Source organism: Malus domestica, chromosome 07 (assembly GCF_042453785.1).
Source record: "Malus domestica chromosome 07, GDT2T_hap1".
Lineage (NCBI taxonomy): Eukaryota > Viridiplantae > Streptophyta > Magnoliopsida > Rosales > Rosaceae > Malus > Malus domestica.
Window position 1 is genome coordinate 6,152,486 of NC_091667.1, and position 21,393 is coordinate 6,173,878.

At 34.2% G+C, this 21,393-nt stretch overlaps 1 protein-coding gene across 1 annotated transcript; it reads left to right on the forward strand.

Moving 5' to 3' along the window:
* Nucleotides 1-19,429: 19,429 nt before the first annotated feature.
* Nucleotides 19,430-21,344, forward strand: LOC103438800 (copper transport protein ATX1-like). The gene is made up of 3 exons (XM_008377352.3): nucleotides 19,430-19,634; nucleotides 20,294-20,369; nucleotides 20,974-21,344. The coding sequence occupies exons 1-3, from the start codon at nucleotides 19,623-19,625 to the stop codon at nucleotides 21,147-21,149; spliced, it is 264 nt and encodes an 87-aa protein (XP_008375574.1). The 5' UTR covers nucleotides 19,430-19,622; the 3' UTR covers nucleotides 21,150-21,344.
* Nucleotides 21,345-21,393: the final 49 nt, after the last annotated feature.

The window sequence follows — 21,393 nt, forward strand, 5'->3', positions numbered from 1 at the left end:
TATCACAAGTAACATGATTTTTACAAAAATTTGGAAATAATTTAGACAAGATAACTTCAGAGGGATGAGCTAATCTCTTATGCCAAAGTTGGTTTTCATCTACGGACTTTGATTGAGCTTGAAGGGCCTGAGTAAAACAGGTATTCTTGCACAGGTAGTAAAGTCCATTTATAAAGACCCCTTCACCAATCATCTTCATGGTGAGAACATCCTGAAACATCACATTATCTGGTGAGAAAATGGCACGGCAATTTAGGGTGTTTGTGATCTTTCCAATTGACAGAAGTTGGAAAGGAAAGGTTGGTACATATAAGGCAGTGGAAGGTGTTTTGTGTGAGAGTAAGTTTATTTCTCCTTTTCCCAAAACTAAGACATTTTTTCCATTTGCAATAGACACATGTGAGGGACTTAAAAAACGTTTAAAATGATTCAAATTTGTGACTTTGTTTGTCATATGATCTGTGGCTCCTGAATCAATTACCCAACAATCATTTTCAGTACTAGTTAATAGGGCAGTAGTGAAAGCTTTGAGTATACCTGGTGCTTCATCCTTTGGGACTTTCTCATTTCCAGCAAGAAAGCCAGCAAACTGTCCCAACATGGCTGTATGACTGCTCTTTTCATTGCCTCGAGCTTGTGAACCTCCTTCGTGTTCCTTACTTTGAAGGTAAGCTGCAAACTCATTGATGAGTGACAATGGGTTGGTAGTGAACTCCATGGATCCTTGTGAGATAGTAGAGGGATGAGCATTGGCAAGTTGAGCCTTGTAGTGAGGTTGAAATTGCTGTGAGGACCTTGGTATCATTTTTCCATCTTTGCTGAACTTAGGCTTGAGTTCAGGATGAAGTTCCCAACACTTGTCTTCCACATGACCAACGCCATTGCAATATTTGCATTTCAGGTGTGTATTTTTACCCTTGTACACTTTTGCCTCTGAGGTCTTGTAGTTTGAGGCATATGCACGAGTCTCAGTCAATCTCGAGTTGTGCTCAGCATTCATCACTTTCTTTCTTGCTTCTTCTCGTTGGATAGTTGCACAGACATTGTTGAACGTGGGAAGCTCCTGACTCATCAAGATGTGACTCCTTAGATCCTCGTACTCGGAGTTCAAACTCCCCAACAGTTGGTAGATTTTGTCTTCCTCGGCTCGTTTAAGGAGAATGATAGGATCTGTGGTATGTGGAAGGTATACATCCAACTCATTCCACATGGCTTTGAGGCTTCCAAGATGTTGAACAAATGCTTTCCCTTCTTGTTGGGCACTGGCTATGTCCTTCTTAAGTTGAAAGACACGTGCATAGTTGTTTTGATTTCCATACATATCTTGCAATGCTTTCCAAAGCTCACATGAAGAATTGTAGTAGCTAAAAATCTCAGCAACATGTTTCTCCATGGTGTTGAGCAGCAAAGACATGACAAGTTGATCCTTGCAAAGCCATGCACCGTATGAAGGGGAGGAGATGTCTGGAGCTTCCACACTTCCATTTACAAATCCTAATTTCCCTTTGCCTCCGAGAGCTAGTGACACAGCTCGAGACCAAGGGAGATAATTAAACTCATTCAAGAGAACTGAACACAAACGTTGATTGGTGTTAACCTCGACGTCTGAGAAATTTGAAGGAGAGGCATGCGAGATGTCACCCTCAATGTTTATTGAATCTTCTTCAGCCATGGCTTACGATTGAAAAAAAAAATGCAGCGGGAAGAATGGCCAGAGACAGGTTACAAAACCTGCTCTGATACCATATAGAATTTCTGGTTTAAAGTTTTCATATGTATTTCATGTGTATTGGTACAAGAGGGAGAGATGATATATATGAGAAGAGGGAGGGAAAGCTGCTATATGCAGCCGACAAGAAATCAGGAAATGGGGAGAAAGTAGTAGGAAGAAAGTGGAAAATAAAGCTGCTGCAAGCAGCCAACAAGAAAATAAAAAAATAAGGAATAAAGCTGCCAACCTATCTAAACTTAACTTATGCAAGTCTACTCCCTTAAATCAAGGGAAAGGTATTACAATGACACTCAACAACAATTTCAATTATAGATTTCATTGATGTGATATTACTAAAAGAAATTATTGTATTTTTTATTTTTTAGCCATATATGTATTTGTTGCACTGTGTCTGCACAGGACTTCATTCACGCTAAAAAGATGCATATACTGTCGAGAGAGAGTATTGTATCGGGAGTGTCGATAGAGTATTGTATCGGGAGTGTTTAGAGAGAAGGGGTTCAAGGTCCGGATGGAGACGAATGTTAAAGAGAAAATTGAAGTTCTCTGGAATACAGGTAAGATGACTTGATTGTGATATATCAATAGAGGATGGGTTGAGATATGCCTCAAGATTTGGCAAACCTCTGAAACAAAAATAACCTTTAGCCAGTGTTCGACCAGAGGTAAGAGTAATAGACTGCCATTCCATTTTATTTAGTTAACCAATTATTCATTGTGTTGTTTTTTATATTAATTTATTATTTTAAGGGATCTTAAGATAGCGGATTACAAGCTCCACTTCCCTTTAATATGTGAAGTATTTGTAGGTCCATTATTCGATCACTACACAATTGTAAGTATATAAAACTCTAAGCCATGATCGAATTGTAGACCCATAAATACGTCACATATTAATATCATGGCTTAGAGTTTTAGATACTTACCGTTGTGTAGTGATCGAATGGTCGACCCACAAATACATTACATGTCAAAGGAAAATGATGCAACACGTGTTTGATCGTTACACCATCTTTTTCACTAATGTTCATGTAATCCGCTATCTTATGCAGCTCAAGATCCCATTTACAAATAGAAGTTAATAAATTAATATAAAAACCAGTACAACCAGTAATTGGTTAACTAAATATATCACAACCAAGTCATCTTCCCCGTATCCCAAAAGATTTCATTTTTCTCCTTAATATTCGTCTCCTTGAATGCCCTCTCTCTAAACACGGCCGATGCAATACTCTCTCGAGAGTATATGCATTTTTTTAGTGTGGATGAAGCACTGTGCAGATACAACCGCACATACAGCAATTATATATATATGGCTGAAAAATAAAAAATATATAATAATTTTTTTAGTAATATAACATAAATAAAATATATTATTTAAGTAGAATAAAATTTCTCTTGAAATTAAAGGAGTCTTACTTATAGAGACACAAATATATACCATATTTCACACAACTTCACACATTTTAGAACATTACAAGGAGGGACAAAAAACCCAATAACAGAAAACTAAGCCCAACCCAAAAAGAAAGGGACCAACTAAAATTACGGTCCATGCCACTCTACTATAACCGTTAATAAACGGCCATGTTAACCACTACACGACAAAATCATAAAAACTAACCAGTTCCTTCCCCTTTTCCCTTATTCAATACCCTCGTTCCTCTTCCCCAAACCTATCATTTCAAATTCCCTCTCACGCAAAAGATACTTCCCCAGACAAAAAACCCTAAAATCTCTATTGTTTCTGACACTTTCAAGCCAGATTTTAAGTAAGTGATTCCCAAAGTTCAATCGGATTTCCAAAACGATCAGTGTTTCAAAGATTTTCTTACTACTCAAAATCGTCCTTTTGCATGATTATAATTCAAACTCTGTCACAAACGAATGCATTATCAAAGTTTTGGATGCATTATCAAGTGTTTCTGCACTTGTGTTTGCAAAAGAAAACTGTAAAAAAACGCATGCATTATTAAGTGTGTTTTGCACTTGATTTTACAAAAAATTCAGTGCTCTAGTTCGTGAAAAACAATTTTAGTGTTTTAGATGTTTCGGTTTCGTTTTTTAGTTTGTACATATACTGATTCTTAAACATCTGAAAAGGAAAAACGAATATGCGTCTAAATTTTGTGAATAAAAACATTAACCGTCTAGCTTCGATGCTACACTTTGAACTGATGATGCACTTTATACTGATGTTGCACTTTGTAAATTAATTACGGTTCTACTTTCTGTTTGTAAATTGATTCTTAAACATCTGAAAAACAAAATGAATATGCCTCTAAATTTTGTGAGTAAAAACATTAACCATCTAACTTCGATGTTGCACTTTGAACTGATGTTGCACTTTGTAAATTAATTCTGGTTCTACTTTCTGTTTGTAAATTGGTTCTGAACAATTATGCATCTATATTGTGATTTAACAACCAATTATGCATCTACTTTGTTTGCTAAGTGATGTTGCATCTTCTTGTGCGTTAAGTGATGTTGCATCTACTTGTTTGCTAAGTGATGCTGCAAATAGCTTGTATGCTAAGTGATGCTGCATATAGCTTGTATGCTTAATGATGCTACATCTAGCTTGTGTGCTTAGTGATGCTGCATCTAGCTTGTGTGCTAAGCATATGCCCTTTGCATCTTGTTTGTCATTTATATTACTTCTTATTATTTGATAATTTAGTGTACTCATGATCGTTTCATTTTTTTTATGAAGATGACGACAAAAGTAAAACATTTTGCAATAAAAAAGAAATCAGCTCCAAAATCTTCTGCCGTAAAGGGTCGGGCAACAAATGAGAACTATACTCAAATAAGACTGAATCTCTTGGCCTTTCCAGAACTAATACAAGAGCTCAAGCCAAAACTTGAAGAAAAACTAGAAGTCTTGGCATTCATATATAAGTTACCTTTTGGCACACTAGTGAAAGCTTACCTAAAAGGTGAATTACAAATGAAGAAATTAGATTGGGATGTCATACATCACTAGTATGACATTGAAAAGGGAATGTTCAAATTCAAAAATGGATATTGCAAAGTAAATGTTGATGATATCCAACGTATATTTGGGATCCCAAACCGAGGCAAAGAAGCCCCTCAGTCAACAAGAGACTCAAGAATCCCAAAATTGAAAGAAAACAGATTTGTTGACAAATACTTCTTGGAAATGACAAGAATTGGTAGAAGAGAAATTGCACAAGCAATTCAAGTTGCATTTGATATTGGGACAACAAAAGGAGATTAAGATGCAGTCTGCCTTATAATTATATACTTGCTCAACACAAATCTGCTTGGGAGCTCAACGGGGAAACTCCCTTGGAGTTTGGCCAAGAATTGCAACTCCATCGATAACATAAATCAGTACAACTGGACCAAGGAAACAGCAAGATACTTGGTTCTACAAAGGAGTTTCCCCAATGTTTCCTTGGCCCAGTTGTACTGATTTATGTTATCGATGGAGTTGTAATTCTTGGCCAAACTCAAAGGAAATTTCTCCGCTATGCTCCCAAGCAGATTTGTATTAAGCAAATATAGAATTATAAGGCAGCCTGCATCTTAATCTCCTTCTGTTGTCCCAGTATCAAATGCAACTTGAATTGCTTGTGCAATTTCACTTCTACCAATTCTTGTCATTTCCGAGAAGTATTTGTCAACAAATGTGTTTTCTTTCGACTTTGGGATTCTTTAGTCTTTGGTTGACTAAGGGGCTTCTTTGCCTCGGTTTGGGATCCCAAATATGCGTTGGATATTATCAGCATTTACTTTGCAATATCTATTTTTGAATTTGAAGATTCCATTTTCAATGTCATACCAGTTCACTATATGTATGATATCCCAATTTGATTTCTACATTTGTAATTCACCTTTTAGGTAAGCTTTCACTAGTCTGCCAAAAGGTGACTTATATATGAATGCCAAGACTTCTGGTTTTTGTTCAAGTTTTGGCTTGAGCTCTTGTATTAGTTCTGCAAAAGCCAAGATATTTAGTCTTATTTGAGCATAGTTCTCATCTGTTACTCGACCCTTTACAGCAGGAAATTTTGGAGCTGATTTCTTTTTTATTGCAAAATGTTTTACTTTTGTCGTCATCTTCATAAAAAAAAAATGAAACGATCATGCATACAATAAATTATCAAATAATAAGAAATATAAATGACAAATAAGATGCAAAGGGCAAATGCATAACACATAAGCTAGATGCAGCATCACTAAGCACACAAGCTAGATGTAACATCACTAAGCACGCAAGCTAAATGCAGCATCACTAAGCACACAAGTAGATGCAACATCACTTAGCAAACAAATAGATGCAATATCACTTAGCACAAAAGTAGATGCATCATCATTTAGCAAACAAGGTAGATGCATAATTGGTTGTTAACACACAATGTAGATGCATAATTGTGCAGAACCAATTTACGAAAAGTAGAACCAGAATTAATTTACAAAGTGCAACATCAAAGCTAGACGGTTAATGTTTTTAATCACAAAATTTAGACGCATATTCATTTTCTTTTTCAGATGTTTAAAAATCAATTTACAAATAGAAAGTAAAACCAGAATTAATTTACAAAGTGCAACATCAGTATAAAGTGCATCATTAGTTCAAAGTGCAACATCAGTTCATAGTGCAGCATCAATTCAAAGTGCGTCTTGCTGAGTAGGAGAGTGGAGAAGAGAGATAAATGATGATTTGGAGATTTCTTTGTTAATTTTCCTCACGTATTTTTGTGAAAAGAAAAAGAAAAAAAATTTAGAGATTTGTCTGTGGTTTGTCGGCTAATGGATCATGAGTGTTTGGACAGTGAGAGAAAACATAGAGGATGGCGACTGGGTTCGTTGTTGGTTCGCCGTTGGCCACTGGGGTGGGAGGACCAAAAATTCAAGGGTTTTATTCTGGGCGTCTCAGATAATTTTTAGATCATTTTGAGTTTTGGGTGCACAAGAGGATGACATTTTGACGTGAAAAGTAAAACATTACTGGAAAAATACGTCAGGCGAGGTGGATCCTCCGAATGGACATGATTATTTGAAACAAGAAATTGCTTAAAAAAACATGTACAAAAATAAAATGCAGAGACAAGTAATTATAAGAGTCAATACCTTTCTTTTGCAGTGTATTTTGGCTATGAAAGAGTGAGAGGGTTTGAAGGTTTTGAGATTTTCCTCTCCCTCCTCGGTGAAGGAATTTCTTATGCTCTCTCTCATTCTCTCTCTAGCTTTGTCTCGTTATCACGCACAAGCAGAGATATATGGGTTGGTTGCAATTTTTATAGCCAAGAGTTTATGGTCTCTCTCTTCAATGCAAGGAGCTCTCGCTAATATACGCACGGTTTTAGCATAGGGTTTTATCGCTCAACCACCAAAGACACCATTTATTCTTTACAGAGTGGCCCTCATCCGTCCAATTACTCGCACGCAAGGTGACATACATGGGAATGGATGCATATGCTAAAGAATATCCCCATTTAACACAATCAGCAAATTCAAAATGCCAATTACAATGGATATTGGCACTTGTCGCCATGAATGGTTGAAAATTTATCCACAAAGATTCTAAATTGATAGTGACACATGGCATGACGGGATTGATTGAAAATCTTATCAAAAATCTATTCACAAAGATTCTAAATGAATAGTGACACGTGATGCGACGAAATTGGTTAAAAATCTAATCGGAAATCTACTCACAAGAATTTTATAGGATCATTGACGCTTGGCGCTACGAGATTGGTTAAAAATCTAATCGAAAATTGAACAAAAAAAATTACAAGTGATGTTACAAAATTGGTTAAACATTTTATCCGAAATTAAACAGAATATTATCTTTTAATTATTATTATATTTAAATAATTTCTTAATATCAATTAATTCGGTGAAAATGCACTTATGTATTTACTAAGAAATTTATTTCTGTTACTCAATTACTTGGATAACTATTGCCCTAAGCGGTGGAATTGTTTTTAACAGTGCTCAAAATTTGCTTATTCTTGCTTCTTGTTCATGCTACTATATAAAATTTGCTTATAAGCATGCATGCATGCACAGACCCAAATCAGGGGGCACGTTTTCACTATATGTATGTAAGCTGTCACGATAACTTTGTATCTTTCAAAGTTTTGTATCTTTTCTCAAAAAATTCATTCAGATATTCACCGTCCACTTTCAATTAGAAACACAAGCACTCCTAATCAGTTAACTTTTAATTAAATGAACAAAAGCCATAAAATAGAACAAAACAAAATAAATAAATAAAAGAGAAGGAAACATGTATAATTATCTAAATTTAAGGAATTTTACTTGTTAATTACAAAAACTTCATATTAATCCTTAAACACTTCACTTTTTATTTAACAAAAAAAAAACATCACTTTAAGACTAAAAGCTGGTGTAAGATTCAAAACTATTTTTTAGTCTCTTGACCCAATGTCTATATTAGCATATGACGATTTGAGTGGACACGTATGTGAGCCAGCTGAAACAATCTTTCCAAATATATTCATTGCACTAACAAGAAGAAAAAAAGTCTCCTATGGTAGCGATTATATTAGAATATTAAAAATTGGTACAAACCTCAACTAGGACATTTTGGATAAATTCAAGAGGTTCATAATTCAAAGAAACTTCAACAAAATATAGAACACCAACTTTACCAAATGAATTGTCACCGTATCGGTGTATTTGAGGCTAACAAATGCCCGAGAATAAAAATAACATAAAATAAAGAGCAACTAGATGGAGCGTCCAACTTTAATGTTGAATAGCGTTGAATGGTACAAGTATTTTAATTGTTAAATTTGATTTCTATAATTATAAAATGTTCTATTTTAAATCTCAACTATTTAGTTGCCGTATAATTCAACCAATAAACAAATTACTAGATCAAAGCCAATGTGATGCGACATCAGCTCCAATACAACTTAAAAATTCTACACTGACATGAATGTTATAAAAATTTATACATTACAAATAAAATTTGAACATCACTCTCAACATGATCTAAATATGCTTTGGCACCCTGTCACACATACCAGACCTTTTCTTTTTTGAAAATTAGCTGGAATGGTCACTTTTTTACATTTGATTGCAGAAATGATTATTTTTTAGCATGTCGTCATTTATCATCGTTGTGTGGTTGTTATGTCATCATTGTTTCGGTCCAGATATGATCAATATGTCGTTGTTATTAAAAACTAATCATTTTTACAACCAATGTGTAAAAGATGGTATGGATGAATCTTTACTTCATACATATGTGTAAATGATGCTAGCAGCACTTAAAAGCCGAGTACTCTACCGTGAAGTTAGCAACCCAAATAAAATAATTAAAACGTGGAGATACAATTAGAGCGATCACTTCAGCAAATTGCCTCTTTTTCCTGCAGCTTGTGCAGCTGCACATGGTTTCATTTTGCGGTTACCTTTAAAACCCAGAATCAGGTGGGTTACGGCTTTGGTTCATCGCTCGAGCTGCGATCCAGCAAAATTTTCTCGTCAAAGAGTCAAATTAAAACTTGAAAATACATACAAAGTACATTTGCCTTTTCGACTTCATAGTCACCATGATGTCGATTTCTTCCTCCATTGTATTTTTTCTTCAGAATAAAAGAAAAAAAGGTGTGTGAGAACGATTAACTTGTTCAACACCGTGTTTTACAATAGTTGTATATATGGGAATAAATATAATTTTATTTTATAGAAAATTGAAGAGTTAGGTGTTTTCCAAAATAAAATAATAATTACAGGGATTCGATCCCGCCAGGTCCAAATGATGAGGCTAAGTGCAGTTCCACCCCAACCTAATAGGCTAGCACCCAGCTTGAAAAATGGACCAACCTCCCCTTTTTTTGCTCCACCCCAGCCTAATAAGCTAGCACCCAATCCAAGCCAGGCCATAGGCTGGCCCAAAATCGACAGACCCATGGGACGGCCCATCTAACGTCATGCTGACGCCAGCGTGACGTCGGAGGGCATTTTAAATTTTTTTTGTGCCAGGCACGTGGGAAGCACGAGCGACTGGGCGCGTGTCACCGACAAGAAATCAGAGGCGGGGTCCGCATGCGTAGGGCCCGATATGATGGGGAGGCCACGTGGCCCATCCTGGGCCGTTGGATTTCCAACGGCTAGTTTTTTTTGGACCGTTGGATTTCTAACTGTCAACAAAATTTGAATTTGACATCCAATGGTTAGTAATGTGGCTTGATTTGGACCGTTCGATCCAGAGATCAACGGTCCACGTTCCCCCCCCAAAAAAAAAAGGCACAACAGTCAGAATTATGACCATTGGCCACGTGTCAACGTATAGGCTGTTGGATTTGAATCTTTTTCAAATCCAACGGTCCAGATTAATTAACTAAATTAAATTTTATAACAAATTTATTAAAAATGATTAAAATTTGTTAAAAAATACAGAAAATAAATTTAAAAAAATAAATTTCTATAAATACCTAATCATCATCTTCCACCTTACACCACATTTCAATATTTTCAACACTTTCTACCAAAGCTTTCATATAATTTTTTAGAGAAAAAAATGACTGCATGGAAGCTCATCGAAGATGTTACGTTGTGTGAATGCTGGGTTCACACCACTCATGACCCGATTACCGGTAATGAGATGGATAAGCCAGAAATGTGGAGTAAAATTACAAAAGCATTTTGCGATGTACATGGAAAAGACGCCAAAAGTAGTCAAGGTCTTCAAGGTTGTTGGAAAAAACACAATGCATCATTTACTTGTTGGAAAAACGCTATCTCTCATGCTTCCGGTAATCTGCTTAGTGGGATAAATTTAGGGGATCAAGTGACAATATTTTTATTTATTTATATGTATTCCATCCGCATCAATATTTTAATTTATTTATTTGTGTTACACCCGCATTTTATAATACTCTCTTATCCCACATTTAAAGACACTACAAGCACAAGCATTCTATAATGCGAAGAACCACAACAAATCATTCAGCAAAAATGAGAATGTTGGCAAATTGTCAAAGATTGCCCCAAATACATAATTGTGGCAACCGGTCCAAAAGTTGTCATGCACGACATGGGTCTACATAGTTCGCCAAAAGCAGACACGGCTGAACAAGAAGGCGACACATTTAAAGAGACAGAAGGGACGCCTGAAGAAGTGCCGGAGACCCAACCGACTCGTCAGTCCCTCAGGCCTCAAGGTTAAAAGGCACCAAAGAAAAAAGGTAGTTCTTCCAAAAATGACTGCACTAAATATATGGACGAACTTGCTCGCTAAGGTGAATTGAACATGGAGCAGGAAGCGGCTAGAGATGAGGAAAAAGATGCTACTATGGCAGCAATATTAGCAGCTACTAAGAGATGTGATGCGGTAGCTGAAAGACAAAGAGAAATACTTAATCGAGAAAACAAGATGATTAAAGAATCACTTAATCGAGAAAACGAGATGCTTAGAGAAGAAAGAATGGCTCAAGCAGATTGTGACACTATGAACAAGCCTCTAGTAGGACTGTCTCCGAATTCAAAATATTTTTGGACATCAGAAAAAAGAGACGTGGTGTGAAGGAGGTGTGCAAGAGATGTGGAAACAAGTCGAGGGGGTTCTAGCTACACAGATCCTAGCACCACATATCCTAGCTCTACAGACTTTGTATAATTTCGTATTTATTTCTAGTACTTTATTTAATTTCGTCTTAATTTTTAGTACTTTATGTAATTTCGTCTTTATTTTTAGTACTTTATGAAATTTCTTATTTATTTTTATTAATAGATGTAATTTCTTATTTATTTTTAGTACTTTATGCAATTTCTTATTTATTGGTAGTACTTTATGTAATTTTTTATTTATTATTAGTAATTTGTGTAATTTATTATTTATTATTAGTACTTTATGTAATTTCTTATTTATTTTTAAAACTTTATGTAATTTCAAATTAATTTTTTGTACTTTATTTAAACACATCAAATAAGATTACATAAACTCACCAAATAATACGTTCGGATAATGACACGTGGCATGACGAGATTGGTTAAAAATCCTATCCGAAATTAAAACTATTTTATTATTTATTATTTTATAAAAAATTAATAATATTTTAAATGGGCTAGGTGCTAGCACATTTTGTAGGGGTGGAGATTGTTTGTGCCATCACATTTTTTAGACTTTGTGCCAGCGCATTTTTTAGGGGTGGAGATGCATTTGGCCTATTACTGTTCATTAGAATCTATCACTGTTCATTGAGTGGATTAAATGGGCTGGGTGCTAGCGCATTTTTTTAGAGATTGACTTGCTCTAAATAGATCTAGACCGGATTAAATGATGGGTCTGATCCAAATAGACCTAGAACAACCGCAATGATGAGCCTAAATAGAACTAGACCATTAAATGATGGGCCTAATCCAAATAGATCTAGAACAACCGCAATCAGATCCAAAATAGAAACCGAAATAAAATTCTATCGGGAAATTTTATTTAAACTCATATGACCTATTTCTACATCAAACTTACTTTCTACATCCATATCAATTTTAATTAAACCATCAATATCTCTCTAAACCCAAATTTACAACCTAAACTATCCTCACAAACCCAATTCAATATGTAAGTTTATCTTTACACCCATTGATAAAATAAAAACACAAACTCATTTTTCTACAACTCATTCAAACGTAAAGAGAACAATATATCTTACATATTTGTCTTGTGTTTAATCCTTCTTTTGTTGCATATTTCGCAATGCTCGTTTTCTTCACCTAACCAACCCAAGCGATGAGGTATTCAAAATATTTTTTAGTTTGCAAAAATTTAGCATTTTCCAATCGTACAAAGTGTAGTGATTTAAAGGTTGAATTAGTGGAGAATTGTGAGAAAATTGGATTGGGTTATCGTGTGGGTTTCTTTCGCACCTGATGCTCTTAGTAAGTTATTGTTTTAGCCCCCAACAATATTTATGTCGATGGCTGGAAAAACTGAAATATTGGTCGATATTTCAGTGATATTGTCGATTTTATAAAACACTAGTAAAAAATGGGTGGACAAGTAGGTTCTTTAATATCTAGGATGGTAAAAGTACTTCCCCAAGAAAAATATTGGGACAGTTTGACATGTGTGTATAATTTTTATCTTTATTGTTTTTCATTTTAATGAGTTGGTAATTCTCATATTATGATTATTAGGTAATAGTTCTTACATATAAGAAGTCATGAAGTGTTGCGGGTTTAGACCTTGAAAACTAACACGTTAGGCCACTTTGATAACCATTTCAATTTTTATTTTTATTTCACTTTCTGTGCTTATATACGACGAAAGTATGATGAAGAGGGTGGTAGGAGATGAGAACAAATGAAGAAGAATGAACTTGGTATTCACTATCTATTGAGCCCCATAATTTCAAGGTTTTGGCCAACAACAGTAAAAACAAATACAAAGCGCTCAAGCATGATAGAGATTAGTTTTTTAATTTTTTTTTTTTTTAAGATACTAATTAAAAAACGATGTGCATATGTCGTTTCCCTCGATGATAATAAGCCTTATAATTCTGTAGGCTTGAGTTGAGTTTACTATCTTGTAATATTGGCGACATTTTCTTAAGTAGGTAGAAAATTGCTGAGTTCAATCTAAATATTTGGATTTGTCTAATAATTTGATCCATTTTTTGTCTCGAGACAATAGATTACGGTAAAAGGCAACTTTGCATGCATGGTGTATCAGCATAATCACTTAAATAGTTTTAGTAACTTTGTCTTTTCTTACACAAGGAGACGGACGCCTTTGGCATCTCCATTCATTTTAATTAGTCAAATTGCCACTGACTAGGATCATCTAATTTAATAATACAACCACGGATTATGAAAGCCTTAAAATATAACGGGACTGGTGATTATTGGTGCAACGTCAAGGGTTGAGGTGGTGCATGCATGTTTATTGATTGTTGCAAAAAATACAATTCACATGCATAAAATAATCCATTAATGTTAACGGCCAATGGATTGTAACGGTAAGAGAAATCACCATTGATAAACCAAATTATGTATTATGCATGTTGATAGGATTTTTACCATATGTAAAAGTAGGGATAAAAACATTTAAAAATACTTGCAAGAGTACAAGGTTATCGTAGTATAGCTACTCAAGCAAGGTCATTCTCCACAAAGATTGAATGAATAATTTGTATTTAAACCAATTCTTAATTAACTACTTAAAACAAAGGTTGGAAAAAGTTGATTTTGTGATTTAAAGTAATAAAAATGAATTTAAATAAAAACAATTAAAGAAATCAGCAAAGTAAAGAAAACAAAAGAAAACGGTTTTGGAAAACCAATTTAAGCATTAGGGTTCCACCGTCACCACTAACAATCACATGCACTTTTACTACTTATGAATTTCCACATACATACTTTGAAGGTTAGGCTTTCGGTTTTCCTAATGCATATTTTCCTTGTGATGTTCAAGTGGAAACGTATATCTAACATGCAACCCATCTATGATGTTCAGATCAAATATAAACATGCAAAACTCATTAAGTTTTGTGAAAACCCTTTGAAAAACCATGCAACCCTGAAGAGCGTGATATTCGTCTTAAGTGAACTTACAATTACAAATCACAAGAAGCCCTCCTCAATTTCAGGGTGATGTTCCAACAGAAATTGCATCAAATTACTTGTCTCAATACCTTAGTGGTCGTAGATCATTAAGACATTTAGATAGTTTAATCACAGTGATTAATAATTCAAAGCAAGCATGCATTCATAAGAAAATTAATAAAATCACATATTCATGCTAAGGCTCATGGCCTCACCTTATCAAAATGACTAGTTACGAACAATCATAATAAAAACCTTTATCATTAACTAAAAAAATGATTGAAAGCACCTTGTAGGTAAAAAGTCCGAAATTCTCCAAAATAGTGTGTAGACAACCTTAACGACTAAATAGCCTTATTTATGTACTACAAATTAAAACCCTTGCTAGAAAAGGTATTCCAAAAACTAGGAAATATAATAACAAAATGATAACTTAAAAACACACTCCAAATTTGACTAGGAAATCTACCCAGCAAAGAAATAGCCACATTTGTTTTTACCTTTAAGGCTCCAAAACAAGTCCAAAACGACTTAAATTAAGGATTAGAACCTCCTCTTCAAGTCCCAAGAAGAGCCCAAGTCCAAAATCCATCATCTTCCAACCGGAAAGTCATAAACAAGCTCTATAGTCCAATCTATCAGCATTGCACGCTGGGTATAAATTAATTCCCCACGATCAAATGTTTTGGGATAAAATTATGAAATTTTGATATAACCTTCTTGATAGACTAACGAACTTGTTCCAATTGGAATCACTGAAAAATTCCACTGTTTCAATACTTTATGCTCATAAATGATTCGCATGTCCTACATTAACAATACATAACAAAACATCAAAATCTCACCAAAATATACCAAGAATAGAGGAAAATCTATAGTATTAAATCGACTCATCACATGTCATGAGCTAAGTATCAACTTGTCATTTGGTATTTGGCTATCTCCAATCAGAGGTGGGAAACACAAAAATCCTAAAATTTGGGCCAAAACTTCCTTTAGCCATGTATTTTGGGGGTGGGAATTTTGTGATTTAGGGTATGAGGTGAGAATTTGGGGTTGCTTCCCACCCCAAATGGATAAGAGAAACAAGTGGGCCGATGACCCAATCGCAAGAGGCAGACGATGTGAAGACAACCCATGCGAGCTCCGTGCAAGAAAGGCATCAGAGCAGCGCACTCTAGGTTTTTATCCAATGAGGTATGCCCAGCTACATCAGTTTCCAACAGTTTTAATCCAATGGCTCAAATTCAATAACAGTAAAAAAAAAAATTCTGATGGTTCAAATTTAAATCAAACGATCATAACAATATTATTAATTAATCCATATCATATCCAACTCCAATACACTATACATACACATCCATTTGTTTACTAATCAATAAAAAAAAAATCAATTTTCTCACTAATTATTTTTTGCTCGGAATTTGAATTTGTTTACATAAAAATGTTCACAAAAATAAAACAAGATAGATTATATAGAATTTAATTCCAAAATTATTAGCAAAAATAAAAAAAATAAAAAATCAATGAAATACAAAAGTTGGAAGTGGGAATTATAGGTCTCTTACCATCGGAGGAAAAAAAATTGTCTAACCTCATGCATAGGTGAATTAGATAGTTGAAAATGCGATGCTAAATTTGAGTTTTTAGCCCCTGCAGATAACCTTATGGTCTAGTCGTTAGGTGTGGGTTCGATTCTAATCCATTCGATTTTTTTGTCGAAACTGAAAACCATAACAAAATTTATGTACGGGTTTGGTTTTTTTGATTTTTTGGTCTGTTTGATTTAATTTTGATTCAATTTTTCTAGTTCGTTTTACAATTTTTTTAACTTAAAAATTGAAAATCTAAAGTTATTAAAGACAGGAAATTAAATTTATAGTAAAAACATAGGAAATAAGAGTACGGGATAAAAACAATAAAAGAAAATAAAGTTGGCTCATCTAGATGATCAACCCCAGATCGTCTAAATGACATTATTGCTAATCTACTATGAAGCTAAGCTTATCCCCCTCCCTCTTAACATAGATAATATCGTTTGTTAAAAAAAATGAAGGTTTTTTTAGCCAAAATGATCCTTGAGATTGGCATAACTCCTCACTTTGATCATGAGATTTGAAATCAATAGAAATGGTCTCTTAGTTTGTTCACCATCAATCATTTTGGTTCTTCCATGAAAAATTCTGTTAAATAAAGACCAAAATGACAAAAATATTCTCAATTAAATAAACAATGGATCAAAATGATTTGACAAAATTGAGGATATTTTTATTATTTTATCCTTATTTAATAGAGATTTTTCACGGAATGATTAAAATAAGTTACCATATATTGGGCTCCTTTACAGCTAAACTACAATTTGACATGTGTGCAAAATTTTATTATTATTGTTTTTCATGTAATTCTCATACTATGGTTCTTAGATAATAGCTCCTTACTTATAAAAAGTCAAGAAGTGTCGCAGGCTGACCTTGAAAAACTAACATGTTAGGCCCTTTTGATAACCATTTTATTTTTTCTTTTTGGTAACTTTGTCTTTTATTACACAAGCACGCCTTTGGCAGCTCCATTCATTTTAATTAGTCAAATTGCCATTGACTAGATCAATTCATTATATATTAAGTAAGATTCAACTAAATCTTCCAGATAATTGGGATTAAGAATATCAAGTAATAAGTAATGCTTTCAGGGTGGTATAATAAGATAATAAACAAGTTTAGATTTAATAATGATTGTTTAATGTCAACAACTATGCATTATCAAAGCCAAAAAATACAATTGTATTGGTGATTAATGCTGCAACGTGAATGGTTGAGGTGGTACATGCATGTTTGTTGATTGTTGCAAAAAAAATACAATTTTCATGCATAAAATAACCTACTAAGGATGTGCTATCCACACAGTCCGTTTTACTTCTCGCATATTCTTTTTATTTTCTGATTGCCAGATCAAATGAATTGTAGTAGCTCAAAGGACATAAATTACAAAAGGTGTATGAGAAGTAAAAATAGGTGGGTGGACAACATTGCCCAACCCATTAATGTCAACGTCCAATGTATTGAAATCACATTGCTAAACCAAATTATGTATTATGCATGTGATGCGCTAATTGTCAACTTATCATTTAGTATTATGGTCCAGTATTATTCATTTTTATTTGTAATTGTAAACGAGAGGTCTTAAGTTCGATTTTCATCGAATAAGAGCTTGTTACGTGGTTTAGCTCAAATTTGTCACTTCCTTAATGTAAATATATCATTGTGTAGAAAAAAATAAATACAACAAATTTTATTGGACCAAAAACAAGATGATTTCTGTCAAACACAAAGGGATAAGCTAGTACAATGTTGTGGAAAGCTCGTTAGGATGCTTTGTAAAGAACGATTGCCACATCCATTATCCATACAAGCTTTTAGTGTTTGTGGCGTCAAATTAGTTGACATGTCTAAACCTAAAACCACTCGCTACTTTCCTAGAGAAGTTGTCAACTTCAGTTGGAATTTTTTTTCTTCTAAAAGAATCAACTATTAGTATTGTCACAGTAATCCATTTTTTCGAGGGTCAAGAAGATTCACAAATGCATCTTAGTCTTCCCTGACTATCATTGTGCGATTTACCAACGCTAGAAATTGAACACAAGATGTGTCGTGTGAGATATGGACTTGAAATTCGTCCCCAACCACTAACTGTAGTGGTTGAAGTTGTTCAGTTGATTCAACTACTATGTACTTTCTCTAAAATCGTTAATTCCGCATAATGTAATTGAATTGCAGAATGCCATATATTACTTTTATTTAGTATATAAAATTCATTTGCAAGTGGTTAAATGTCTTAATAATTAGTACATTGCGTCTTGTTTTCAGACCTCCTCCTTCCATCCTTCCTCATGAATCACTCTTCCCATATGGATGCTTTCGTATTATTCGCCACCAAAAAGGAAATTTTAAATGAATAACTCCGATTTCTACTCTTTTGAGAAAGATTTAAACCAGAAATGTGATCATCCTTTATGATTAATCCAAGATTTTTTTTTGTTATCAGTTTAGGTCTGTTGCCTGTTTGCTATGAGATAGGGTTACTCATTGGTTGAGGTTGGATTTCTCTAAATTAATGTTTGGATGCAATTTTTATCATCCAATTAATTTGAACTTTTTTTAAGAGAAGTACGATATTTATTGATGACATAGCATAATTCGTACAAAGAAGATAGGGTGCTTTTTTTGAGCTTCGATAAAATCTTGTCAGAACTTTCAACCCAAACGAAGGAAAAAAGAGAATCCCACACCACAATTACAAAGATTAACAAGAGGTTTGAATTTATCTTCTTATTTGTTTCCAAGGTTTTGTCTGATTTCATTGTATTGCAATACATGTCAATTTTATTTTGGATAAAACAATGGCTATGTTCTAAGAACGCTGAACCTACTGAATAGGTTCACTAAATCCTTTAATTAAACCTCTGTTGAAGGTTCACTAATCTCATAAACTTCACAATAGAGGAGTGGACTAATCCCACAATTTTTTTTTTCCTTTTTTAAAAAGAGGGTCAACTAGTGGCTTCGCCACGGTAGTTCATCATTTCAGGAGCTAGAAAGACTCGCAGAAACATTTCAGTCTCTTCTAGCCAACATCATACGATTCATCAGCTCCAAAAATCTAACATCGTGCAATTCGTCCTCAATCCCTGACCATCATCTCACAACAGACTAGCCATAATAAACTAGTTCAATTTCACCTTTAGTAATATTCGAGTCTACGATCTCTCACTTACAAGTCTATAAGACAGTAACACTAAGTGATTTTTCTATTTTCATTTAAAAGCCAAAAAAGAAAAGCCAAGAAATAGAAAATAAAGAAATATAAAGCCAAGAAATAGGAAAGAAAGAGGAATATAAAAGTAATTTTCTTTTCTTTTCTTTTATTTTAGGAAATTTTAACGAAAAATTTTCGGTACTGTTCATTTTAACGAAAAATTATATTTTTATACTAAAAAATCAATTTTGATACTAATCAATTTTTCTTTTATTTTATCCTTATCGTTAAAATCCAAAAATTTTAAATCATCTTCGTTGAGTTTTCTTTCGGTGGAATATTATCGTAACCGAAAAGCAACATAAGAATAATAAACGTGCTATCGCTTTTACGTACGTCGCCTAGTGAAAATAAAAACAAAAATCCGAGTCAACCTTTTCCTCATTACCTTTTTTGCTTTTATTTATTTTTTACTATAAAAATACCAATTGGGTTTCGCCAGTTGCACACCAGCACAGCATCCAATCCATAACAAAATTTCTCATTTCTTCCTCAGCTTTCTTGAAATCCCAAACACCCTAACATGGCGTCTCAGGTATGTACCTCTGCTCCTCTTCTCCTTTGCTTTCAATTCAATTTTATATCTGGGATTTTATTGAAATTTAATAGATTGGATTGGATTGGATTGGGGTTTTTGGTGCTGGATGTAAAGTTAAGGACTTGTAAGTCAAATTTGGGTACGATTGTACATAAATTTGTTGAACCAATGTTGGGTTTGATTTGAAATTTTAATCTGTCACTTTATTTTGTTTTACAATAATATTCTCAGTTTATGTACAAGATTATGCTTTTACTTGCTTTTTTTTTTTTTTTTTTTTTTTTTGGAAATTTAGTTGCTTAAGCTTGTTATCCAGCTTAAAATATATTTTTTTTCAAGTTATTCAGTTTTGCTTTTTGCTGCTGAGCTAGGAATTTATTCTGATCAAAAGCAATTGAAGAAAAGATATATATTTGATTGAAAAGTTGAAAAGTCTCTTGCTTTTATAGGAATGAATTGCATAAAAATTGAGAGAATCAAAAGAAACTGATTATGTCTTGAGGTGAAGAGAATATCTTGAAAATTGATGGGGAGTTTGAAATCATCGTTAGAATGGCGATATGTTAGCATAGGTTTGGTTCTGTGAATTTCGGTATATGTTGGTTCTTTGTTTCATTTCAGTATTTAATTCAATGTTTGATTGTTTTTCGGTGCAGACTACGGTCCTCAAGGTTGGTATGTCATGTCAAGGCTGTGTTGGGGCCGTCAAACGGGTTCTTGGCAAGCTTGAAGGTTTGTTTATAGCTCGTGTTTGTCCGCTTCAATTGTGTTGATCTTCCTACTCTTCAGTGCCGTGCTTACGGTCTTTTTAATCTAGCATAAGAAAATCATTTGAATCTTCTTTAATACCTATTCTATTTCAATTGAGGCTATAAGTTACAACAATAGGCAAACTGCGTAATCATGTGAATATGTCCACGAATGTGGATTTAAGCGTTGCGATGCTTTGATCTTGTGAAAGTCCGATATATTTTTGTCGTATACGTTGACACTGAAGCTCTGTGCACTGATTATCACTTCGGTGGCCTTCAAAAGAAAAATGAAGAAATAGGTCATGGTTCTCTTATATCTTAGAGATGGGTGTATACTTCACCCTGGGTTTAGAGGCCATGAAATCGTCCCTGTTCCCGTAGGTGGTCTAGTGCATTGCATATTATCCCGATTCCTACATGTTAATCCATTTAAAAATAGAGAGGTTGTTTTGGAGTAAGTATGGTTGAACAGGAATTGTGCTATTAATCATTGTTCTAACTTTTAACAAAATATAGAGTCCATAATTGTTTGGATTTCGTTTATCTTGATAATGATGGAAGATGTTCTTTCTTCTCATCCTCAGGTGTGGAATCATATGACATTGATTTCGATGCGCAGAAAGTGACAGTGAAAAGCAATTTACCACCCGAGACAGTGCTGCAAACTGTTTCCAAAACTGGCAAGAAGACTGCTTATTGGGAAGCAGAAGCACCAGCAGAACCGGAAGCTAAGCCTGCAGAAGCTGTGGCGGCTGCTTAGCCTAGTGTTTTGCCTATTTAATGTGGATGTGGATGTAGTTCGCTTAATATGTGTTTCATCGGTGAACACCGACATGATAGACTATGAAGTCCTTGTTAAACTTTTACTAGTTCGTAAGCACAATCACAATGATCCCCTTTGAACTTCTTGTATGATTTCCTGTATAAATAAATGGGAGACGGTGTGTTGTTTGAAGCCTTCTTTTAATTTCTTTTACTGCTTCGGTGTTTAATGTTCTCTGAGA